This window comes from Musca domestica, unplaced genomic scaffold (assembly GCF_030504385.1).
Source record: "Musca domestica strain aabys unplaced genomic scaffold, Musca_domestica.polishedcontigs.V.1.1 10, whole genome shotgun sequence".
NCBI classification, from domain to species: Eukaryota; Metazoa; Arthropoda; class Insecta; order Diptera; family Muscidae; genus Musca; species Musca domestica.
Window position 1 is genome coordinate 5,386,766 of NW_026712115.1, and position 26,939 is coordinate 5,413,704.

The window sequence follows — 26,939 nt, forward strand, 5'->3', positions numbered from 1 at the left end:
TTCGAGTGGCAGAAGTCAAGACATCACAAACTACATTAAAGCGTCCCGTGGCAAAGTTAGCCGTACTTCCTAAAGAATAAAGTTTGATTGAAACCAGGGTTTCAATGGGGCCCGGGATGTTAAATCACTCAAATGATTTTTTAATATTATTTAAATTTGATTTGTTGCTCAAAGAGCATTTTTGAAAAAATAACATTATTTAAATTAATTATTTTCAGTACTTAATATTTTAACGTTACAAGAGCCACCTTAATGTCATTTTTTCTGTTTTCCCTTTTTTTTATTATTTACTTTGAATTCGCCCTAAAGAGAATACATCATAACTAGCATTGTTATTGTAAATATGGATGAGCAGTCAGACGATCAAGTGATAGGCAGAGAACGCACATACGTACAAACATACATACATACGTTGAGTGCATCATCTCTGTTTATGTTATTGCTCTGCCTCTGCTGATCGCTCTGCTGCTATTCAATGCAAAAAATATTGTCCCGCTATTCCTTTGGTTGTTAAACCAGAATAGAAAAGAAATAAAACATTCTTATTTGAAACAACCCAGCGGATTTTTTAGCACATACATCTTCCATCTGAGACCAATGACAATGTAGGTGCGACCCATCCAAAGCCTGTATACAATTTCTACTTACATTTACACAGCGATGGCCTAGGCCGTCAGACGAATCCGAAATCTACCGACAATGTAAGCGAATGTTGGATGGGTCCGAAATCTACCGACAACGTAAGCGAATGTTGGATGGGTCCGAAATCTATCAACATTGTAAGCGAGGGTTGGATGGGTCCGATTCCATCAACATTTTAGATTGTCGAACTTAAATTTCAGCTGTTTTTTATTAAAATATTCGTATTATAGAACAGTGTTTTCAACAATAAAATATTATTATTATTATAATTAAAAATAATGCATAAAAACGATATTCATAAAACTTATTCAAAAGACGTGGGAAGAAACAAAGCTTAAACTAAAGGAAAAAATTAAATTTTTCCATTTTTTTTATTGTAGGACATTGTCCGGAAGTGTCTGGCCTTAGGGAATTTGAAACAATTTTTATTTTTTTTTTTTTTGTGTACCGAAAATGGCCATGATTAAAGGTTTATATTCCTTAAACGCCTTTTTATTTTGGGTACCATCATAGCTGTAAGATAATATTATAGAAATGTCAATAATCTTGCAGAAGTTTTTAATAAGGTCATCTGGTGAAATTATAATATTTATGATACTAACCTGAAGGAAATAAAATTATTAATGGATTGTAACGGAGATTTCTTAATATTCTTACATATTTTCCAAAATCTTCTACAATTTTGGAATGCATGGAATCTGCTCATTTAGTACAATATCATTGTTTTCCAAACAGTGAATTTCTTTTTAAATTGTTTGCTTCCACTTTCTTTAATCGTCTTAAATTTCTCCTACTGAATCCTGACATTTTATTTAACTTATTTAACACACAACACTTACTATATTCTTATTTTAATTATTTATTTTATTAACTTTTTTTCAATATTCACAACTTGCACTTTCAAAAACACTTCACAGAATAAAATTTTGCTTTAAAAAAGAAAGAAGCATCAAAAATGAATAACGGCACAACACCGACTGCAACAACACACACAAAAAAACTTTACAAAACAATACAAAGGCATCTGATTCAGATGCAAGTGCGATGCACACATTTTATTATGTTTTGTTTTGTTCTTTAATTCTAATATGGATTTTGTTCCACAATGTAATAGCAATGCGACTCATCCAAATCGGATGCTAGTTGTATGCTATAAACCACTGTTATTTCATTTTTTCCTATTGACAAAACAGCATACATTTGGATGGGTATTAAATTGTAATGGCCAGCGGACTGCTGGGAACTAAAGAGTGAAGAAGTGTTTTAATTTGGTGACGGGCTAGAGGCAAACAAAAAAGTAAATATTACCCAACACAGTGGTTGAGTAAAAATTGCAAATTAATTTTGGAGAAAATTGCATAAAAATTAAGCTAAAAGTGGAACAAAAGGAAGGCGAGAATTTTTGGCGTGTCTCAACAGAGAAACAACATATTTGGACAAATTGCTCTTCCAGGAGAAAGAACTACGCTTGCTCAGGGAATTCTACTTGCTGTTGGATAACCGTGGTCAGATTAAAGGTGGAGAGGTGTATTAAAACACTTTTGTCGTAAGTGGCCCTATAGACAACACAATTGCCCAGAGTAAGTCAATTTACATACTCAAGTCGAACCCTTGAGTTAGGAGTGTGTTTAATTACATATGAAACATATTCCGGGGTTGTCAAAATAGGCAATCCTCAAACAACAAGTAAAAAAGCTGTAAATTCGGCAGGACCGAACCTTAAATACCCTCCTCCATTTGGAATGAATTTGGCAATTTTCAAAAAAAAAAAATAAAAACCGTTAAAACTTCTTTTAAAATCGTAAAAATACCGAATGTTGTCGTTATATTAGAGTCTATACGACGACGTGGGCCTGCATAGGCAACTATTGTCATAACAAAATTCAAATGCGAAACGGTCAAATCGGTCAATAATGTAGCTAAAATCATCATTCCATTATGAATTTCAAATACTAAATTTGAAACATTTCCGTTGAATAATGTCGCTTAAAATGCGAAAATACCGAAAATAGGGTGGTACAATTAAATGGGGGCTATACCAAAACCTGGACCTACTTGGCCACTTTTGAATACCAAAAGTCCTGCAGACATAATATATACTTGAGTAAAATTTTATCAACCTACTTCATTTCGTTCGGAAGCTAGAATGATTTCCACATACGGACGGACAGCGCTAAATAGAATTTTATGCTGATCAAGAATATATATATACTTTGAGGGTCTAAAATGTATATTTCGAGGCGGTACAAATAGATTGACAATCTTAATATACCCTCCATACTATGGTGAACTTCGTAGCCGAGCACAGAAGCGGCGAAAAACTTTGTTAAGAAAGCACCCATTTTGATAAAAAAATTCAATAAGTTGCAAGCGTTGCTCGCTTATAAGACGATTCAAAGCTCTCTAACGGGCTAAAAACAATAAAAATCAGGAGGCAACGTTGCCGGGCCATACCGAACGTAAACCGTTTTAAGAAAGTCTTTCAAGTGGAGGCAACTCTCGATTTTACAAATTTTGAATTTTTATAGTTGTCAAGAGTTTCAGCCGGTTTTCCGTTAAAACCGACTCGAATTGTATCAACCTCTTACACAAGAATATGGAATTTTTATTATGTTTCTCACTTTTTTTCAAATATTTTGAAACAACGAAAAATGGAAAATAAGTAAAATATAGAAATTTTTAAGAGGAGTCGAAGTCTAGTTATTTTTTTGGATAATGGCTCCGAATTATTTCTAACGGGAGGTCGGATTTAAAGTCAGCCAGAAATATTGCAAAAACTACGAATGCATTCAGACAAAGTCACAGTTTGGTGTGGTGCCTCATGCCATACAGAATGCGTAACAATGGGCATATTGAGAGGTTCCGTGAACATTTTACTTCAAGTTCCAGACCGGTCAATTGGCCGCCTGGATCGTGTGATTTAATGCCCATGTCTATGCAGACTGTAATGTGGTTTTCTCGTCTGTTAGGGTAAGCTCAGTCGCAGCCGGGGTCTCCATAAGGACCCACTAAACCTTATGAATTGAGAGAGTAGTATACCCCCTTTCCTGGGGTGAAAATCGGCTGTTTTATTGACTTTAGTACTAAATTACTTGTGGTTAAATCCGATAATATGGATTTGATAGGTATGTTGGCGAATTGACTTCAGGTATACTCGGGAAGTCAATATATAGCTCTTCAGGCGCAATTGATGATCGGGAATGTCAACAATGTTAATGCTCGTGTTGAAGACGAAGTGTAAGAGATGTGAAATAGTCTTTTTGACGATTTTTAGATAATCGGATTATGATGTATGGATATCGGGTTTAGGGGGTTACGATAATAATGATCCTCGGGTTGTTGACGATTTGAAGATAATTTGGAACTCCGATGAACGGACGTCGGGTGTCCGAAGATTAAAATCGTAAACGATTCCGCTGCTCAGGCTATGATCGGGAACTCTGAAGAAAAGCTACCGGCTCACATGTGTTTTCTTTTTTTGTTACCTTAACTGAAGGATCCATGCAAAATAATAAATCGATGGTTCTTTAAGCTTCGAAGTACGCGATACTTCTAGATATATTAAATCTAGTGTAGAATATGGGACTTATCGGAGTTCTGCTTCTGGTATTTCCACCACATATTAACCCACATTTTTCGACATATTTAACCAAAAAAATACGATTTCGATGGATTTGTTTTTATACCCGTCATTCCGTTTGTAACTCATCGAAATAATAATTTTAGACCCAACAAAGTATACATATTCTTGATCAGCGTAAAATTCTAACACGATTTAGCACTGTCCGTCAGTCCGTCTGTTGCAATCACGCCACAGTCAAAACAAATTAAGATGTAAAGCTAAACTTTTGCACAGTTCTGTCTTTTGTCTATATCGGTCCACCATATCTTATAGCCCCCATATAACGGTATTTTATGATTTTAGCCACATATTTTTAATGGATTTGTCTGAAAATCTACACAAGTAGTTCCTTGTACGTACTTTATCACTTGGAAGAGAATTCTCTATATAGGTCCACGATATCGTATATCCCCCATATAACGATACCCCCCGACATTCGGCATTTTGATGACTTTACACACATTTTCCAATGGAATGGTCTGAAAATCCATACAAGGAGCTCCTTGTGAGTACTTTATCCCCTGGGAGATAATTGTCTATATAGTTCCACGATATCATATTGCCCCCATACACCGGTACCGCCCGATATTCGGTATTTTAATGATTTTAGCCACATTTTTCAATAGAATTGTCTGAAATTATACACAAGGAGTTCTTTGTGAGTACTTTACCCCCAGACATAGATTTGTCTACATAGGTCCCAATATCGTATATCCACCCATATATCGGCACCTTCCGATATTCGGTATTTTTGAGATTATAACAGATTTTTTAATGGATTTTATATTTTTGAACATTTCCTAATTCGTTCCAAATGGTGGAAGGTGTTCAAAGTTCGGCCCGGCCGAACTTACTGCTTTTATGCTTGTTTCTTTTTTTTTTTTTTTGCATTTTGTAACCTCTCCCTATTTTCTTGTGTTAAATGAAAAATTAAATCATAAATGTTTTTTATACCCTCAGCCTATGACCCTATGGCTGAGGTACCCCCCAATGCAATTATCTGAAATACTACACAATTTGGAACGAATTAGGAAATGTTCACAGTACTTTGTGAGTACTTTACCGCCTGAAGGAATTTATATGTAGGTCCACGATATCGTAGAGCCCCCATATAACGGTACCGCCCGATATTCGGTATTTTAATGATTTTAGCCACATTTTTCAATAGAATTGTCTGAAATTCTACACAAGGAGTTCTTTGTGAGTACTTTACCTCCAGACATAGATTTGTCTACATAGGTCCCAATATCGTATATCCACCCATATATCGGCATCTTCCGATATTCGGTATATTTAATATTTTTTAATGGATTTCTTGTGTTAAATCAAAAATTAAATCATAAAATATTTTTTATACCCTCAGCCTATGGCTACAGAGGATATATCATTTGATACGGCCAAAACGTGCCTCATCGAAATAATGATTTTAGACCCTAGGACTCTTTAGCCAAATCCGTTTCAGGACGTTTGGAGTCGATATATGGGTGTCAGTCCATTCGTCTGGCTGGTGCGCATAATAATTCTCGAAGGGAGTATCCGACATGGTTAAAATTTAGTACATCGTAATATTATTTTCAAACTTAGATCGAGTTCAGAAATGGGCAACATTGGTCGAATTAAAAAAAATGTACTGCACAGAAACAGAAATTTTCATCCAACTTTGCGAATCCTAATATTTGTATCAGTGCTAGGTCAGATGCGAAAATGGACAATATCGTTCCACTCCATCAAGTACCTCCTCTACAAAGGGTCAACATTTTGAATAATTATATCTTTTATAAAATGTGATATAAGAGTCCTCAAATTAAACACATCCCAATATTTCTATCAAAAAAAGATCTGATGTAAAGATGGTTGAGATCCGCCCATTCCTTCTGGTATCTCCTACACAGAAGGTCAACATTTTGAAAAACCAATACGATTATAAAATCCGAAATAAGCATCCGGTTCTATTCATATTTCACATATCCCATTATTTCTACAAACACAATATCTGTTACTTGCCCCACAAAATTTTGAATAATTATAGCTCTAATAAAATGTGAAGATAATTGGACTCATCTTCAAACTTCACACACTACAATTTTATTATTGACCAAGGTGGAGGCCATAAAAGTTCGGACTGTCCGAACTTAACTCCTTTTTTACTTGTTAATATTTCTGCACATTTCAATGCTCATTGTGGATGTGTTCAATGGCAGACTTAACTTTAGTCACATTACAATAGAATTAATAATCATATTAAAACTTTGCAGAACAATTTTTTTAATGAGATTAAAATTCCCTCTTTTTGTTTTGTGTTGCAGCCACGTCAGCTGTATAAATATCGCCTGGAAAACTTAACCTTTTCATCGGTATACAAAGTGGGTATCCGAGCAACAAACACGAAAAACATGAAAGAGAGCGAACTTTTTTGGAAAACATTTCGTGCGCCATCATGCGTTCAGTGGCATAATTACAATTTCAATATTTGTGGTAAGTTGAAAGGGAATTGAGGGATTATGAAATTTGAAAACTATGTGAAAACTACCATACAAATGAAAAAAATTAATGATCCATAAAAGTTTTTAATACCTTTAATGGATTTGTCTCCATATCCATATCAAATAAAAATCTGTCATAATTAACCATTATACATGAACATGTACCAAGCCTTATCTATGTATGTGTTACTTTTCAAACTGTAAATATTTATTTAATTTCCAATTTTATTTTTAGCTCCTGAACCACCAAAAAATCTACAAATTGAGCAAACGTTCCTGGAACAAAATGTGTATTCGCTCAACATCAGCTGGAACCAGCCCCAGTACCTGCCTGACAACTACACATTATTTGTTACTGATCTCTCACCTCACGGCCAGAGACTTTACTTTAATGTTTCAAAGGTAATTGTGATTTTTTAAATCCCAACAGAGTTCAAAGAACAAAGCACAGCATGGCTATAAATTGATTCAGAAAAAATTAATTTAAAGAGATCAAAATTGTAGTCGTTTGTGAAGAGATTGTAATTATCGCTTACAATCAGTTAAAGCAAAATCATCGAATAGAAGTTAAATCAGGCAAAATATTGACAAAAAGGATGCATCAAAACTGATAATAAGATATTAAAAAGACAACTTATGGTGGAATCGATTAAAAAGTAAGACGACAAAACTGCCAGGAAGAAACTCAATAAAAATACAGAATGGTCTCAAAAGAAAAAAATCCAAAAATTATTTAAATATTTTTTCACAATCCGAACGTAACAGTAACGCCCGATTTACAATATCAAGTTAAGGATGTTAATACATATATTTTTATACCATCCACCTTGGAAAGGAGGGTATATTAACTTTGTCATTCCGTTTGTAACATCCTTAAATATTCGTCGTAGACCCCATAAAGTATATATATTCATAATCAGCATAAAATTCTAAGTCGATGTAACGATGACCGCCTGTCTGTCTGTCTGTTGAAATCACGATACAGGCCACATTATTTGACGTAGAGCGGCAAAATTTAGCAGAGCAGTTTGTATTGTGTCTAGGATGGTTGGTATAGAAAATGAGATACATCGGTTCACGTTTTGGTACAGTCCCCATATAACGGTACCTCCCGATATTCGGTATTTTGATGATTTATGCCACATTTTTTCACGGATTTGTCTGAAAATTGGTACTTGCAGGTCACAACGGGTCCCAGTTCGTGTGGCGAGATATTGCATGTATAGGTCCATGCTTTGGTATAGCCCCCATATAAAGCTACCTCCCGATATTCGGTATTTTGATTATTTTTGCCACATTTTTTCACGGATTAGTCTAAAAATTGGTATTTGTTGGTCATAATGGGTTCCAGCATCGATGGCGAAACATTGCATGTATGGGTCCACGTTTTGGTATAGCCCTCATATAACGGTACCTCCCGATATTCGGTTTTTTATGATTTTAAATGTGTCAAATGATTAATAAATTTTAGTTTCAAAATATCGAATATAGTACGTAAAAACATAAATATTAATTGGAGAACCTATGGAATGGAATCTATTTTATCACACATAACCCAGAATGTTCCAAACGGAATATAAAGGAGTAGTACGGCCTTTTTTAATAGGAACCCGACTCGCGAGTCATCTTTTTCTCCGCCCCCGAAAAGTAAATGTTATTTATTATACCCTCAGCCATATGACTACAGGGGGTATATATCATTTGATACGGCCAAAACGTGCCTCATCGATTTTAGACCCTAGATTTCTTTGGACCAACTCCGTTTGAGGACATTTGGAGTCGATCTAGCGATGTCCGTCCGTCTGTCTGTCTGGCTGGTGCGCACGATAACTGTCGAAAAGAGTAACCGATTTGGTAATATTATTATCAAACTTAGATGGATTTCGGATATGGGCAATATCCACTCCTTCTTGTACCTCCCCCACAAAATATCGAAATTTGCAAAAACATATATTTTGCTGCAGAGAAAGAGAAAGGGTAATCCGATTTTTCTCCAACTTTGCAAATCCTAATGTTTGCATTAGTGCTCGGTCAGGTGCGAAAATTAACAACATCGATCAATTCCAAATACCTCCCCACAAAGGGTCAAAATTTTGAAGACAATTCCATTGAAAAATGCGGCTAAAATCATAAAAATACCGAATATCGGGAGGTGCCGTTATATGGGGGATATACGGATATACGATATTGTGGACCTATATAGACAATTCTCTTTTAGGGGGTAAAGTACTTATAAAGAATCCTTGTGTAGAATTTCAGACAATTCCATAGAAAAATAGTGTCAATAAGGAATCTAATTTCACGTGGGAAAATACTAATTACGTCTTACCGTTAGGTATTAACTTGTACATGTCTCTGGAAGATATTCAGTGTCCAGAATTTTACGTTAACACCTCTCGTGGAATTCACAGGGGCTAGTTAACAACTTAGATGAACAACCTTTCGTTTGATCATCTCTGTTGTTTAAGTGTGGGTTAGGTTTAGGTTAAGTTAGTTTTAAGGTAAATAAAATGAGACATGCTCTCAAACATTGTAGTGCCGGGAGCAAGCACGATATACACACATAGTTTAGTAAACACTAACTAACAAATTTAAGTAAAGCCAGACGCTGAAAATACGCTTTAGTCATTAAAACAAAACATTATAGTTTTAAGTATTTCTTTCTTCACTTTAAAATTATAAACTTTCGTGTTAAAAAAAAAAAAACAAAGACTCAATAAATTTGACTTGAAAAAAAAATTTAGCTTTTGACTGTTGCGTGATTACAATAGACGGACGGACAATCTTAGAATTTTACACTGATCAAGAATATATATACTTTGTTGGGTCTAAAATGATTATTTCAATGAGTTACAAACGGAATGACGAACGTATTATGCTATTTATGGTGGAGGGAACAAAAACTATTGGAACGAATTTAAGATTTTATGGTGGACTTTTCCTTGACGAAGTAGCTGGCACTTGCTATAACAATATATTAATTCGTAGCAAATTCTATACTGATATATTCGTAGCAAATTCCACACTGATATTTTATTCAAGAATTCGCTGAGAATTCTGTATAAATCATTCAGATTTCAGTACGAAAAATAATTTATTTTTCAATAATGCCAGAAAAAATATATTTTCTTTATTGTGTTTTTATAAGAAACCAGTGAAGAAAATCTTAAAGCCCTACAGCACTTTGCATATTTAGTAGAGCTTCACTTAACAAATAAAAATTTTAATGGGAAAATTGTGACAATTAAATCATACCAACTATGATTATAGTAATAATTAAAAGTCGAAAGAAACTTATATATGGAAGAAATATAATCCAGTGAATCGATTGTCGAGGCATTTGCGCCTTTTCAATTCGGGCTTGTATTATCCATTTGGTGCACAATTAATAGAACAGTGTGACTTATTTGTTCGGGATACCGTAGTATTTTGTTGTTGCAAATGGCCAGGCTTTATCCCTTTATTGTTGTTTTTATAAAAACAACGTTTGTTTATTAGTGGAGAACGATGGTAATGTTTACCAGGGGGTAAGGCAGGGAATACCTAGGTTTCGGAAAGAGCCACCAATCCTCATCAGTTCCCTTGTTTCTTGTCTGGGATATTCTCCCCAGAAGTTATTTTAAAAAATAACTTCTATGACAAAAAATATTTTTTTACCCAAGTGACGAGATCGTAAGCTCAATAGAAGAGGAACCAAAGAATTAAATAAAACTGAAATTCTTTTGGAAAGTCTTCTAAATCTTACAACCGCACTTATAAACATTTACATCATTCTCCACTTGTTATGCTTTCGTTCAACCTGAACGAAGTAGCATAACCATGTAAGTTGGTTTTGTCTGTTACAACAAAAAGCCCTTCGTCGACCGTGCCTTGTCTATTAATAGAACAGAGTGGCTTGTTTGTTCGGGATACCGTAGTATTTTGTTGTTGCAAAATGGCCTGACCACCTTGTGGTGTAGGGTATAAAAAAACAAGTAGGAGAAAATAGGTACTTAATTTTGGTGAAATATAACCAGTAAACCAATATACTTTTAATAATAAAGTGAAATCTTAAACTATTTTAATGTATGGACGAACTTAGAAGGTTCCTGCGAACCGGCACCATCCAAAATGGTTACTTGTCTGATTTTTTCTTTGTATATTTTACATGGAAAACTTCATATTTTGCCCCCTAAAATGGTTTCGAGATGCATTTTTAGTAAAATGTAGTCAAATTAATTAAAAAACCCGGTTTTGGTACCATTTCTTTTGAATTCGTTACTTTAAAGAAACAGGATGTCAACAAGTGAGAATGGGGGTATCTGATAAACGTCTAAAGCAATCCATGGCCACACTGCACTTGTTTCATACTTTATACTCAATTAATTGTTTTCTTTTTTCGTTTCGTCTTCGTGTTTGTCATTGCAGGATGTTCATAATTTTTTCATAGACCGTATTATTATTACCGGAGTGTTTTACGAAGTGAGCCTGACAGCATCCTCTGTGGGTGGCAGCACAACCGCATCATTGACGGATGTTACAAAGACAATTGTTCATATACCTGGTAAGTCTTTCAGCTATTAAGATTTTTAATTTATGCAGGTGAGTGGAACACTACCCTAGCAGGTACAAAGAAGTCAACGTTAACCACACCATAAACAAATTAAATTACAAAATTCAATTTTTTGGTTGCGGCTGTGTATGTTTTTGTGACATCACATTTGTTTAAAAAAAATATTAAATAAAAATTAAATTTCAGCACCTAACCAATAATTTGTTGACAAATAACAAATGGGCCTTGACATTCGCAATTAAGACAACAAATGTGTTTTTCTCTTTGTACTTTGTAAATATATAAGTGTCAGTTGTGTCGTTGTCCGTAGGACGAAATCTGTTTATGTCATAAAAATGACATATTTGTCAACATGTGGGCCTTTTTTGACATGGCATAAAGTAATTGTGAATACATTTTTTTTCATTAAGGCGATTCAAAGATATTTTTAGTTCCATTGTTCAGATTACTAAAAATAGGGATGGCGTGCGAATAATATATATTGCAAATAAGTTTATGTAACATTTAGTGAGAAGATTTTCTAATATTTTCAATGTGACATATCTCCGTTTCATCAGGACTGACATTTACACACCTTGATTTAGTCAAGCTTAAATAGGTCTCGACCAATGGCTGCCTCCTCCATGTTTTCATCCCTATTTTAATAAGTTTGTTATTCCGATTTGGCGATTTCGGTCCGTCTACCCAACGAAATAAAGTAGATCGATCAAATTTTACTCGGATTTATTTTAGTCTGCAGGACTTTTGGTATTGAAATTGGGCTAAGTAGGTCCAAGTTTTGGTATAGACCCAATAAAACTATACCGCCAGATTTGAAAGTCTAACGGTAGGGTCTAACCCTAGGTTTCTTTGGACCAAACACTTTTCAGAACATTTGGAGTCGATCTGGGGGTGTTAGTCCGTACGTCTGTCTGGCTGGCTGGTGCGCACGATTACTCTCGAAGGGAGTATTCGATTTGGTCCAAACTTGGTACATCGTAATATTATTTTCAAACTTAAATAGTATTCGGAGATGAGTAATATCGGTAAACTCCTTCAAAGAAACTTATCTCATAGAAAAAGGAAGGTTTATCCAATTTTGCTTAAACTTTGCAAATTCCAATAATCGTATCTGTTATAGGTCAGGTGTAAAAATGGACAATATCGGCCCACTCCATGAAGTAGCTCCCCAACAAAAGGTCTGAAATAAGGGTTTGATTGTCTTCAAGTTTCTTGCATGTCAATATTTTTATCAACACAAGGTCTGGTATGAAGATGAAATATATCGGACCACTCCTTCTGGTACCTCCCACACCACGGGACAAAATTTAAATTAACTTTTCACTAACAATTATCAGAATTAGAGTTGTAAATACAGGGTGAGATGAATTAACTGCAACCAACTTCCGACCGTTGTCATTTTTAGCCACTCGTACGACAGCTGTTAAAATCATTCCAGTGACAACTCATTTTATTGTTTACAAGCGTACAAAAGCATTTTGGTGAGAATTTTCCGGAAAAAAGTTATTCGTGATGGAATTCAAGCGTGATAGTTTGATTTCTTTATATTTGACTGGAAACCCACAAGTGGCTGTCGATAGAGCACTCCAGCATTTAAAAGTGAATAAATCTTTTGTGTCTCGTACCATCGCTCGTTACCGTGATAATGGTAGCATAGCCCAACGTGAAGGAAGTAAGCGGAAGAAAAAAGCAACACCAACAGAAATGATTCGAAAAGTAAAGAAGCGACTTGATCGAAACCCGCGTCGCAGTGGCCGAAAAATGGCTCGTGAGCTGAACATATCGCAATATTCCATTCGGCAAATATTGAAAAATGAGCTCGGGATAAAGCCATTGAAATTCCAAAAATTGCAAGAACTTACACCGCAACAGAAAGAAAATAGACTCAAAAGAGCTCAAGAGTTGCTTCGATTGGCCGAAAGTGGTGAACTGCCGAATTTGGTTTTCTCCGATGAGAAAACATTCGTTGTCCAGCAGTTTGTAAACAAACAAAATGATCGTGTTTACTTGCCAAAGAGGTCAGCTGAAAATGTGCACCGATTGCCCGGTTGATCACCAGAACTCAAGCGCCGGCAATGGTGATGGTGTGGTCGCTCTCCGCTCGTATAAATCGATCATGGCATCAGAATAAATGCCGATAATTATCGCGAAAATATTCCGGATAGTGTATTAAAGCCTTGGGCACGCAAACATTTTGTCGGTAGACCTTGGACATTCCAACAGGACTCAGCACCATCGCACTCAGCACGCGCCACCCAAGAATGGTTACAAAATGAGGTTCCTCGCTTCATTTCCAGCCAACAATGGCCACCAAAATCTTCGGATGCCAATCCGTTGGACTATTGTGTCTGGAGTATTTTGGAAAGCAAGGTTGGCACTAAAAAATACCAAAGTGTCGATCACCGATACCGCAGAGCCGTATTGAAAGTCATAATTCGTGACAAAGGTGACCAATTCGATAAAATCTAAACTTATTCTAAAATTTGATGCTATTTCCGACATTTTTTGCTTTCATTTAATAAAATTAAAAAAAAAATGTAAAAAGTATGGCGTTTGACTTTGTTGCAGTTTTTTATTTCACCCTGTATATTGCTCATGTCGTTTTAGTAGAGTTGTTCTACTATAATACTTATATTGTTTAATGTGCAAAAACTTCGAAATAAATACTACTTTCCAAACAACGAACCTTGTAAGCCATCATCCACACCACATGTATGCCTGATGAGCGCGTAAAGTGTTTCTCTGGCTGTACTTTTCATTGCATTTTTTTTCTAGTACAGCTTTTAAAAGCACATCTTGGACCCATAAGGCTCTATTTTACCAATAAAAGAATTTTAACAGTTCTCCTGACACTATATGCAGATTTTTGAATATGTTGTTGCAAAATGGTCAGGCTTAATCCTTAATCAGTTTTATGCAATTCTTTGGTTCCTCTTCTATTGAGCTTACGATCTCGTCACTTGGGTAAAAAAGTTTTTTTTTTTTGTCATAGAAGGTATTTTTAAAATAACTTCTGTGGAGAATATCACAGACAAAAAAACAAGGGAACTGATGATGATTGGTGGCTCTTTCCGAAACCTTACCCCCTGGTAAACATTACCATCGTTCTCCACTAATAAACAAACGTTGTTTTTATAAAAACAACAGTAGAGGGATTAAGCCTGACCATTTTGCAACAACAAAATACTGTGGTATCCCGAACAAACGAGCCAACACTGTTCTATTTTTGAATATGTTTAAATCGACAATGAAACTTATTGCTATCGCTTAAAATGCCAACCTCCAAAGGAAGATACTTCCCACCAAAACATTTATTTATTGCCAAACCATTTTCCAGAATCTGAGAACGGTTCCCTTTTGTTATTTTCGTGCGAATCTGTAAATTGAGATCAACACCACAGCGTCTCCACCTACAAAGTATTGAATATCACATATTGTGTGAGAATATTTTTCACAATTTCTCTCACCCAGTTACGGTTGGCAATCCAGTTATTATAAAATATATTTCACATTTTATTTATCGTTCCAGAGAAAAATCACTTCGTCAAAGTGGTGGCAGTCATTTTAGCTCCAATATTTTGTGTTGCCATTCTATCGCTGACAATATTCATCATCTATCATCGGCGGGCGAAATTAAAACGCTACCAGGAACGATGCAAATACTTTGAGGTAAGTAAATAGAGTTATGCTATTCACAGAGCGAACTATGTTTCGTAATAGATACATGCATTGTATGTGATCATATGATATTATTCGCTAAAGAATTCAAATTGAAATATGTATGTCAAAAAAATGTCTTTGATTGTATCATACATATGTATGTTGAATATATCAATGCAATCATTGCAAAATACAAAATAAAGTAAATATGTGTGTGTGTGTGCTTTTGGTATTTTTCATAATCGGTGTATTTTGATAAAATTGTCCATGCTTCAAGCTATGCAAATAAATACATATGTGTGTCATTTGTAGGTTGTGGCCGGGTCGAATGTTGCATAGCCTTAAGGATGCTGTAACCGCTGTTCATGAAAATAGAGCTCAATGTCTATGTTAAAAATTCCTCAAAAATGCTTCTCACAAGATTTTTTCACCAACAAAAATTGGTGGGCTTATGTACCACTATTAGCATTACTAGTAATGACAATCATATAACCCAGCGTTCTAATAACAATGATAACTACTACTGCTCTACTAGTAAGCTTAAAGTAAAAAAAATATTTTCAAAACTAAAAACATTTTAAACTCTTAGAAAAAGTTAATTTTATGCTTAACAATACAGGGTGAGATAAAAAACTGCAACAAAGTCAAATACCATAATTTTTACATTTTTTAAAATTTTATTGAATTGGAAAGCAAAAATGTCGAAAATAGCACTAATTTTAGAAAAGTTTAGATTTGTTCGAATTGGTCACATTTGGCACGAATTAAGGTCTTCATACGGCCAATAAACCGTCACACGCTGCCCGAATGTTGCTCTGTGGTATTTTGGCCCATTCCCGGTTGCTTGAGGTGATCGACACTTTGGTATTTTTTAGTGCCAACCTTGCTTTCCAAAATACTGCAGACACAATAGTCCAACGGATTGGTATCGGGAGGTTTTTGGTGGCCAGTGTGCGCTGAAAATGTAGCAAGGAACCTCATTTTGTAACCATTCTTGGGTGGCGCGTGCTGAGTCCTGTTGGAATGTCCAAGGTCTGCGGCCAAAATGTTTGCGTGCCCAAGGCTTTAATACACCCTCCAGATTATTTTCGACATAATATTCGGCATTTATGCGAATGCCACGGTCGATTAATACGAGCGGAGCCAAATATATAGAACTCACACTATCACATTTAAATTCCATCACGAATAACTTTTTTTTTGGAAAATTTTTACCAAAATGCTTTTGTACGCTTCTAAACAATAAAATGAGCTGTCCGTGGAATAATTTTAACAGCTGTCGGACGAGTGGCAACGACAGCAGTCTGAAGTTGTTTGCAGTTTTTTCACCTCACCCTGTATATGATATATATATATATATATATATATATATATATATATATATATATATATATATATATATATATATATATATATATATATATATATATATATATATATATATTGTACGGCAGATCAAAAAGGATCCATTTTTGAGTGCACCGAAGCTCGCAAAAATTTATTCGTACTGCATAAATCTAACTACAATGGAGAAAGAGCTACACATAAACCTCTGATTGCGATTTGCCAAGGAGCACATATCAAAAGATTTTTCATTTTAGAAGAATCTGTTGTTCACGGACGAGAGCAAATTCAACCTTTTTGGTTCAGATGGCAGATCGTACAGGGTAAGATGAATAAACTGCAACCAACCTCGGAATGCTGCAATTTCTAAGCCACTTGTCCGACAGCTGTTATTATATTGTTTACAAGCGTACAAAAGCATTTTGGTGAGAATTTTCCAGAAAAAAGTTGTTCGTGATGGAATTCAAGCGTGATAGACTGATTTCTTTATATTTGGCTGGAAAACCACAAGTGGCTATGGTTAGACCACTCCAGCATTTAAATGTGAATAAATCTTATGTGTCTCGTACCATCGCTCGTTACCGTGATACTGGTAGCGTAGCCCGACGTCAAGGAAGTGCAGGGAAGAAAACAGCAACATCAGCAGAAATGTTTCGAAAAGTAAAGAAGCGACTTGATCAAAACCCGCGACTTGATCAAAACCCCGATTGGAATATTGCCATATGTTCAGCTTGCTTCCATTCGGAAAATATTGAAAAAATGAGCTTGGGGTAAAACCATTGAAATTCCAAAAAGTGCAAGAACTTACACCGCAACAGAAAGAAAATAGACTCATAAGAGCTAAAGAGTTGCTTCACTTGGCCGAAAGTTGTGAACTGCCGAATTTGGTTTTCACCGATGAGAAAACATTCCAGCAGTTTGTAAACAAACAAATTCCAACAGCATCATCAGCACCATCACACTCAGCACCGATCACCTCAAGCAAGCCCTTCGCGGGGAATGGGTCAAAATACCTCAGAGCGTGTGGCCGTTTGAAGGCCATAATTCGTGCCAAAGGTGACCAATTCGAAAAAATCTAAACTTATTTTAAAATGTGATGCTATTTCCGACATTTTTATACCCTCCACCATACTATGGAGGGTATATTAACTTTGTCATTCCGTTTGTAACTCCTCGAAATACTCATATCAGACCCAACAAAGTATATATATTCCTGATCAGCGTAAAATTCTAAGTCGATTTAGCGATGTCCGTCTGTCTGTCTGTCCGTCTGTCTGTCTGTCTGTCTGTCTGTCTGTCTGTCCGTCTGTCTGTCTGTCTGTTGTAATCACGCTATCTTTCGAATGAATTGAGATAGGTGGCTAAAATTTTGCACACATGTTTATTTTTCCAGTAGGCAGGTTAAGTTCGTAAATGGGCTATGTAGGTCCACGTTTTCATATAGCCCCCATATAACGGTACCTCCCTATATTCGGTATTTTGATGATTTTAGCGACATTATTCACGGGAATTGTTTCAAATTTGGTATTTGAAGTTCAAAATGGATACTACACCCTAAGACGGAAAATTATCCGTGCAGGTCCACGTCTTCGTATAGCCCCCATATAACGGTACCTCCCGATGTTCGGTATTTTGATGATTTTAGCGACATTATTCACGGGAATTGTTTCAAATTTGGTATTTGAAGTTCAAAATGGATACTACACCCTAAAACAGAAAATTGTCTGTGCAGGTCCACGTCTTCATATAGCCCCCATATAACGGTACCTCCCTATATTCGGTATTTTGATGATTTTAGCGACATTATTCACCGGAATTGTTTTGAAATTGGTATTTGATGTTCGTTATGGGAACTACAGTCTGTGACAGAAAATTGTCTGTGCGGGGCCAGGTCTTCGGATAGCCCCCATATAACGGTACCTCCCTATATTCGGTATTTTGATGATTTTAGCTACATTATTCACCGTTTATTTCAAGTTTCGAATTTGAATATGGTAATGGCTTATGAGAGACAATGCCTATGTATGCCCACGTCGTATAGACCCCAAAATAACGGCTATATTCGGTATTTTCAAAATTTTAACAGAATTTTTTAAGGATTTTATTTTTTGAAATTTTCCAAATTCGTTGCAAATGGTGGAGGGTATTAAAAGTTCGGCCCGGCCGAACTTACTGCTTTTTAACTTGTTTGCTTTCATTCAATAAAATTAAAGAAAATGGAAAAAAATATGGCGTTTGACTTTGTTTCAGTTTTTTGTCTCACCCTCTTTGTATGGAGAAAGGTAAATGAAGCACTTCTTGCCAAAAAATCTGAAGCCTACAGTGAAGCACGGTGGTGGCTCAGTAATGGTGTGGGGTTCATCTTCATCCTCTGGACCTAGTGTTTTGCATTTTATGGAGTGTATTATGGATCAGACTATGTACCTTAACATTTTGAAAGAAAGTTTGCCACTCTGTAAGGAAAAGCTTGGCCTTGGCGAAGATTATTATTTTTACCAAGACAATTGTACGCGGAAGAAATTGTATGCACCGTTTTACTTTTGTTACTACACTGTTTTTATTCATTTAAAATAATTCTTAAGTTCTACTTATGATAATTTTTCTTAACCTAGTCTAGCATAAAGTGTAAGAGAGAAAGAGAGAAATAGAGAGATACAAATCTACACATGCCTGTGCACCATGCCGCCATAAATTCTAGGGGAGGTCATAAAACATGCGTAGCTATCTCACTTGTGGCAAGCAAACATGCTGCACTTCCTTATCAGTATGAGTTAAGATTTCATCCAGTAATCTAACTCAAACATACCACATGCAGCAATTGAATTATTTATTTCTAACTCAAATGTCTATTCACCACATTTTCTTATCTTATATAATATGGACTGTATTAAAAAGATCCCTGTTTAACAAATCCCTATCATCTACACTAGTTAGCCCCGCTATTCTCTTTTATTATAAAAACATGTTCACTTATCCGTGAACATTCTTGGCAGGGGCAAAAATACGTATAAAATATAAAAATTATAAAAAGTTTAATAAATCTAAGGGAACAGACATTTTAATAGAAAAGAAATTAAGTTATGGCACCCAGGAAACTCCTCCATCTTTCCAGCCGGTCTATCTTGAACGTCCCACCTCCTTTGTCTGCCGGCTTTAATTTCCAGGCTGAATCCGTTTTATTCATCGTCCTCTTTCTGTCATCGCTCTCTGGCAACGCCATCTTACAGTCCTTAGACAGTTTATCGCCCCAGAGTTCATAATTTCTTGTCTCTCCAGCCTGCCTTTTTCTAGCTGCATAATTTCCACCAGGCATCTTCATGGCAACTTTCGCTTCCTTCAGCACCTTATTGCCCCAGCGATACAGACGGATATCCTTGTTCTTCTTCATCTCGATTGTAAACAGCTTATCTTCGACCTCTGCTTCCAACGCCAAATATTGTTGTTCCAAAAACTGAATAACGTCACTTAACTTTTGTGTTTCTCTTGGTTTTCTTGTTTGCTGTTCGTACAGCCTTAATCCATTTCTGTCAAATTTCCTTAAAATAACCCTTGCGAAAACTATTTCGGTGTTTTCCAATTGTATATTGATGGATTTAAAGCCTTGAATGCTATTCTTTGTTGTGTCCAGCATCTGCTTCACGCTCTTCTTGGACTCACTATCCATTGTTGGCTGATCCAAAATGTCATCCACCATCTTATTGAATAGCACCCTCCGATTCTCGTATGTTAATTTCAACAACTGTAGCGCCTCCTCATAAGAGTTGTCCTGCGTCCTTAGATGTTGTATTATATGACTCGCCTCTCCTTTTACCGCCGCCTTTAGCCTATGCATTTTTTCCATGTTGGTGTAGTACGGTGCATCGTGCACTAGGCTCTTGAAAAGATCATGAAACGATTCCCATTCACTTATATCACCACTGAATGTGGGAACTTCAATTTCCCTTTTATTGATCATGCTGTACGGCTGCTCCACCCTTTCTGCTATTTTTGACTGAGATTCTCTGATCGCTGCTAACATTTTTGATTTCTTCATTAACAGTCGTCTCCATTGTTCCTGAATTTCTGGATCGATTAGTATCTCCCTTTCCGCGGTCTTCACAATATTTCCGATAAAATTAAATGCTGTCTCTATATCCTTTTCCGTCTCTAGGCTATCCATCAGTATCATGGTACATTCCACCTCTCGTATGATCCCTCTAGCCTCTAACTCGATCTTGGTCGGTGCCGAGCTCTCCAACGAATCGTCCTCCCGGGAGTATGGCCCCACAGCCACATCCCTTTTGTCTGACTCCCTTATGTTCAGATTTGAAGCCCCCTCGTCGCTTTTGCTCGCCAACACCGCCGTTTCTTCCATATCTCGGATGATCGCTCTGGCCTCTAACTCGATCTTGGTCGATGCCGAGCTTTCCAACGAATCGTCCTCCCGGGAGTATGACCCCACAGTCACATCCCTTATGTCTGACGCCTTTTTGCTCAGATGTGAGGCCCCCTCATCGTGTCTGCTCGCCGTCACCGCCGTTTCTCTTGCCGCAATCTCCTTTTGACTCCGCATACTAGGGAAATTCCATTGAATGCTCCTTGCACTCAATTCTTCCCTTTCCTCTGTTTCGGGACGTAGGTTTTGAGTCTCCATTCCTTTATCATCCTTATTGTCTGCCGCCATCAATTTATTGTCTGCTCCAGTTTCTTCAGCTTCTGTTGAGTCTTCCGAAAGCAATTGTTGAGATCTTAGTTCTCCTGTTTTAATTTCATCAATTGCTTTTTCAATTTCCTGCATCAATTCTCGGGTGTAGCCGTATTCATCTTTTTTGTAATAGTCAAGATATTTAAACGGTTTCGACATCAATATCTCGTGATTTTTTAGGAAAATGTCCCATATTCCTCTAGCAGTTCTTTCCATTACGGACACTCTACAAGTGCGCATTGGATCTTTCAGCTGCTGCGCAATTATCACCAGAATGTCGACTATGTCTCTTTGGTTTTTTATCAGGGTTTTAGTTTTGTCCATTTTGTTATACGTTTCATTTATTTTGCTGGTTCTTTTATTATTATTTTTTTTTTACGTTAAGGCTCGATGGACCAGATGTACGCGGAAGAAATTGTATGCACCGTTTTACTTTTGTTACTACACTGTTTTTATTCATTTAAAATAATTCTTAAGTTCTACTTATGATAATTTTTCTTAACCTAGTCTAGCATAAAGTGTAAGAGAGAGAGAGAGAGAGAAATAGAGAGATACAAATCTACACATGCCTGTGCACCATGCCGCCATAAATTCTAGGGGAGGTCATAAAACATGCGTAGCTATCTCACTTGTGGCAAGCAAACATGCTGCACTTCCTTATCAGTATGAGTTAAGATTTCATCCAGTAATCTAACTCAAACATACCACATGCAGCAATTGAATTATTTCTAGCTCAAATGTCTGTTCACCACATTTTCTTATCTTATATAATATGGACTGTATTAAAAAGATCCCTGTTTAACAAATCCCTCTCATCTACACTAGTTAGCCCCGCTATTCTCTTTTATTATAAAAACATGTTCACTTATCCGTGAACAACAATAATCCGGAACACAAGGCTTTTAAAGTGCGGTCATGGCTGCTACATAATTGTCCCCACGTCATGGATACACCAGCCCAAAGTCCAGACTCGATGGTAAAATCCGCCAGCATACCATGTCTTGCAAAGGAATGCATACAAAATATTAATGTCTAGAAATACTTTAAATACGAAGTGTACGTGTTTGGCTTTGGCATTGAAATATGATCCCTTCTAATATTTATTTAAATTTTTACTTAAAATGAATTAAATCTTAAGTTATTTTTTGCTTTTTAAATTACTTACATATTGTACTAATAAAATGTAAAACAAACATTTTTTTGTAAATTTTGATTTTTGGAAGTTATAAGAAAAATAAAAATTTTTCTTTAGCTGTACGAGTTTCGCTTGGAGCTACTGTACTAATGTAAGTGATGGTATACAACATTTCTGTTTCCCTGATGGAAATAAATTTTTGGTGGGGGAGCTAACGGACATAATACCCGATTATGTATAATGAAGGAGATTAAAATATGATACTTCTCTACCGTTTTTTCTGCCAATAAATATTTATGACATCCTTTTATTATTACATATTAAATGTCTTATTTTGTCACAATAGGTGTTATCCTTGGTTTCTGTAATGCTACACTCATTGTATCCGTACTTTATCGCATTATTTCCAACTATGGACAATCATTTGGTTTATTAAACATAATCACACTGTAATCTTAGTAGTCCTCTAACATTCACAACACGCGTTGTTCGAATTATAAAGTTGTATCCTTTACAGTAATTTGTAAGGGGGCTATTTTCAATTGGCGACTCGATACTATGTAATTGAGACACGTGCACACATACATACATGAGTACATACATACTTATTTTGCCATCTGGATGGTATGTGATAGTCATGGCAGCGTGAATTTGTCTTGAAAGTAGTTTCTGTGATATTAAGTAGCAGTAAAGTTCAACGACGTTTGGGAATAATTTGTTTCCTATTGCTTTCATCAGGATGTAGAAGTAAATAATAAGAGTGTTCTGTATTGTAAGAGATAATCGTGAGTAGGATAATCATTTGATATGTAATGAAAAGCTTTCAATCCCGGAATAAAATTACCCAAATTTACACTTTCCCTTCCCTTAAGGGATTTATTATACCTATACCTATATCAATAAGTTTTGGTAAATGTCCATTAAAGTATTTTTACTTTTTTATGGACAAACAAAACAATTTTTTAAACTGATCAAAAATAGAAGGAATTAGTCGTTTTAATTGAGTTCTGAGATTCCAAAATCTGGCAAAACGCGCCTATATAATGAGAGACGACCTCCCGGAGAAATCAAAATCAAACTCTGAATAATGTCACCAGAGCTCGCCTATTCCGTCAACTCCCCCATAAAGAAAGGGAAATATATTGGTCAAAATTCTCCACATTCGTTTCCACAACAACAGAAAACATCACTCACCATCACCATTGGCGGTGAGGAGTACACATAATGTTGTTGTGATAACCAAATATAAGTTAACAAGTACCCGTTACTCCACAACGGACACATGGTGGAGTCGACTATGAAAGGGCGGACGACTGCAGAATTGGGACAGTCACCACTAGGCCAGTGTAAGTGATACCACCTCAATCGAATTTTTGAACATCCTACAGCATCCCTGCGTATCCTGTAGACATCCTTGCATATTCTGAAGAATTCAGCATTCACTGTATTTACTTAAATTATCCTTGAACAGTAGCTTTGAATATCCCTGACGTCTGCTTGAGTACTTATTAAGGTCTCTCGGACCCGTATTCTTAAATATCCTTGTAGTCTGCTTGAGTACTTATTAAGGTCTCTTGCAACTGTAGCTTTGAATATCCCTGTAGTCTGCTTGAGTACTTATTAAGGTCTATTGCAACTGTAGCTTTGAATATCCCTGTAGTCTTCCTGAGTACTTATTAAGGTCTCTTGCTGTCGTAGCTTTGAATATCCTTGAAGTCTGCTTGAGTACTTATTAAGGTCTCTTGTAGCCGTAGCTTTGAATATCCCTCTAGTCTGCTTGAGTACTTATTAAGGTCTCTTGCTATCGTAGCTTTGAATATCCTTGAAGTCTGCTTGAGTACTTATTAAGGTCTCTCGGACCCGTATCCTTAAACATCCCTGTAATATTCTTGTAGATTACTTGAGTATTTATTAAGAACTCCTGCAACATCTTTGTAGTCTCCCTGAGTACCTATAAGGGTCTCTTGCAATTGTATTCAAAGCTACAATTGTAGCTGGTAGTAGCCGGTAGTCTGCTTGAGTAGATTTAAATATCCCTGTAGTCTGATTGAGTACTTATTAAGATCTCCTGAACCCGTAGCTTTGAATATCCCTGAAGTCTGCTTGCGTACTTATTAAGGTCTCTTGTAACCGTAGCTTTGAATATCCTTGTAGTGTGCTTGAGTACTTATTAAGATCTCTTGCAACCGTAGCATTGAATATCCTTGTAGTCTGCTTGAGTACTTATTAAGGTATATTGCAATTGTGGCTTTGAATATCCCTTTAGTCTGCTTAAGTACTTATTAAGATTTCTTGCAACCGTAGCTTTGAATATTTTGTGGCCATTGTGCACTAAAACTGAAGCAAGGAACATCAGTTTGTAACTATTCTTGGCTGGCGCGTGCTGAGTGCGATGGTGCTGAGACCTGTTGGAATATCCAAGGTCTGCGGCCAAAATGTTGGCTTGACCAATACATTTAGTACACCCTCCAGAATATTTTAGCGATAATATTCGACATGTATTCTGATGTCACGGTCGATTAATAATAGAGAGCGACCATCGGCTGTTATGGCGGCCCACACCATCACCATTGCCGGCGCTTGTGTTCTAATGGCCAACGGAAGATGCACATTTTCAGCTGACCTCTTTGGCAAGTAAATACGATCATTTTGTTTGTTTACAAGCTGCTGGACAACAAATATTTTCTCATCGGAGAGAACGAAATTCGGCAGTTCACCACTTTCGGCCAACCACTTACTATTTTTACATTATTCGTCACTTGGCAACTGGACAATTTGTTTCCACGAACACAAGAAATTACATTTCATGCTTCCGATAAATTCCACTCAACAGTGTGTGGCTTTGACCTACTTAAATGTTCCGAGAATATATTCTTTTTTTTAATTATGCGAATTTGAAAGAAGAAAAATGATTCTTGATATTTTAACCATTCAAGTGACCTAACATTTTCCATAACTTGTGTAAAATGAAACCAATCTGTAATTTTAAATTCCTATTTCAATTATATGTTATTTTCCAAACGAGAATACGGAGACTACTGTATTGCTTCAATGCTAGCAAAAATAAAAATTGACCAAAATGGAAAGCAAATATTATTTACTTGAAAGATGAATAATTGCGAACAATGGAATATGTTATTTATATTGTGAACTCAAGTGTAGGAATATTATTGGGACGAAAGTTGTTTGCTCCAATGAAGAGAAATGCGTACAAGTATTCATCAAAAATTGAAACTGCAATGAATCTGGAAAAGACAGACACCCACACAAATGATAGGAATGAATTTAATTTATGAAGATAATGGGTTTGTTTAGTAAACGAAAATCTTTTTGCAATAATGGATATATTGGGGATATATTTTCTACATTTTTGGTTCGAAACAATATATATCGTTCGAATGCCAAGTATTGGGGAAACAGTTTCTTTCCCCAATGGAAGAGGGTATACGAGAAGAATCTAAATTTGAAAGGCCGAATATCTATGACGTTGACTGTAATGTTAGAATTTATACATTTTTAAGATCCTGGGCAATAAATTTACCTACAATTCAAGGTTTTTTCATATTTACAGTCTTCTCTCTGAGTTTGAGATAATAAGTTTGTAGCTACTTTCGGAGCAAAACAAGGACAAAATTCGTGAAATTTATGAGCCGAATAACTCATTAAATGGTAATGTAAAGAAACTACCTCTTGCATTACCAGTTGGTTGAAAATAATGGATTCCTCAATTAATTATAAAAGAACAAGTAAAAAAGTATCGGTCGGTTTTACCGGCAGATTTATACCCTCAGGCAATGTTCGATTTTTTTAAAATATGTTGACTTCTGTTATGAATTTTCAAACTCTTGACCCTCTATGGAGTGGGTTTGGAAAGAATGGGTCAATATTGGCAAATTCGTATATATATAAAATCGAACATTTATATCCAATTTATGGGAAATCATAAATTCCATATTCATATCAGGATTCTGGATGAGAGACATATATTTAGATATAGCAAGTTGTAAAGAATTGCTGATTGTTTCGCAATTTATGACAGATAAAAGTATTGGAAATTGTGTACCCCTGTGGTACCAGAAGGGGTTCCCAGATATATAGCATCTTCACAACAGATCTTGTTTTAGCAAAAATGTTTGTATGTGCGAAATTTAAAAAGAGTTGGATGCTTATATGGTTTTCTTTGAGCGTTATGTTTTTTCAAAATTTTGAACCCAATGTGGGCCAGGTAGCAAAAGAAATAGTGCGATATCTAGCATCTTTATAACAGATCTTGTGTTGATGAAAATATTGAGATGTACCAAGTCTGGAATGCAATCGGATGTTGATTTCGCTTTTTATACCCTCAGCCATATGGCTACAGAGGGTATATATCATTTGAAACGGTCAAAACGTGCCTAGTCGAAATAACGATTTTAGACTCTAGGTCTCTTTGGACCAAATCCGTTTCAGAACATTTGGAGTCGATCTAGCGATGTCCCTCTGTTTGTCTGGCTGGTGCGCACGATACCTCCGGAAGGGATTATCCCATTTGGTCCAAACTTGGTACATCGTAATATTTTTGTCAAACTTAGATTGAGTTCGGAAATGGGCAATATCGGTCCTCTCCTACTGTTACCTACCTCCCCCACAAAAGGTCGAAATTTAAAGAAAAAGTTTTACTGCACAGAAAGAGCGAAAATCGACAATATCCGTCCACTCCATCAAGTACCTCCCCCACAATGGGTCAACATTTTGAATAATCGCTTCCGCTCCGTCCGCTTTCCTTTAAATGTCACACATCCCAATATTTTTATTAACACAAGGTCTCACGTTGGGAT

General features: G+C 36.1%; 1 protein-coding gene across 3 annotated transcripts in view; it reads left to right on the top strand.

The window, feature by feature from the left end:
* Positions 1-26,939, top strand: part of LOC101888248 (tyrosine-protein kinase receptor torso) — a 257,277-nt gene that overhangs the window by 181,615 nt on the left and 48,723 nt on the right. For all 3 annotated transcript variants that reach the window (XM_059125667.1, XM_059125673.1, XM_059125675.1), the window contains exons 7-10: positions 6,571-6,739; positions 6,983-7,149; positions 11,155-11,290; positions 14,829-14,968. In XM_059125667.1, the coding sequence (XP_058981650.1) occupies positions 6,571-6,739; positions 6,983-7,149; positions 11,155-11,290; positions 14,829-14,968 (612 nt within the window). The remainder of the gene's footprint in view (positions 1-6,570; positions 6,740-6,982; positions 7,150-11,154; positions 11,291-14,828; positions 14,969-26,939) is intronic.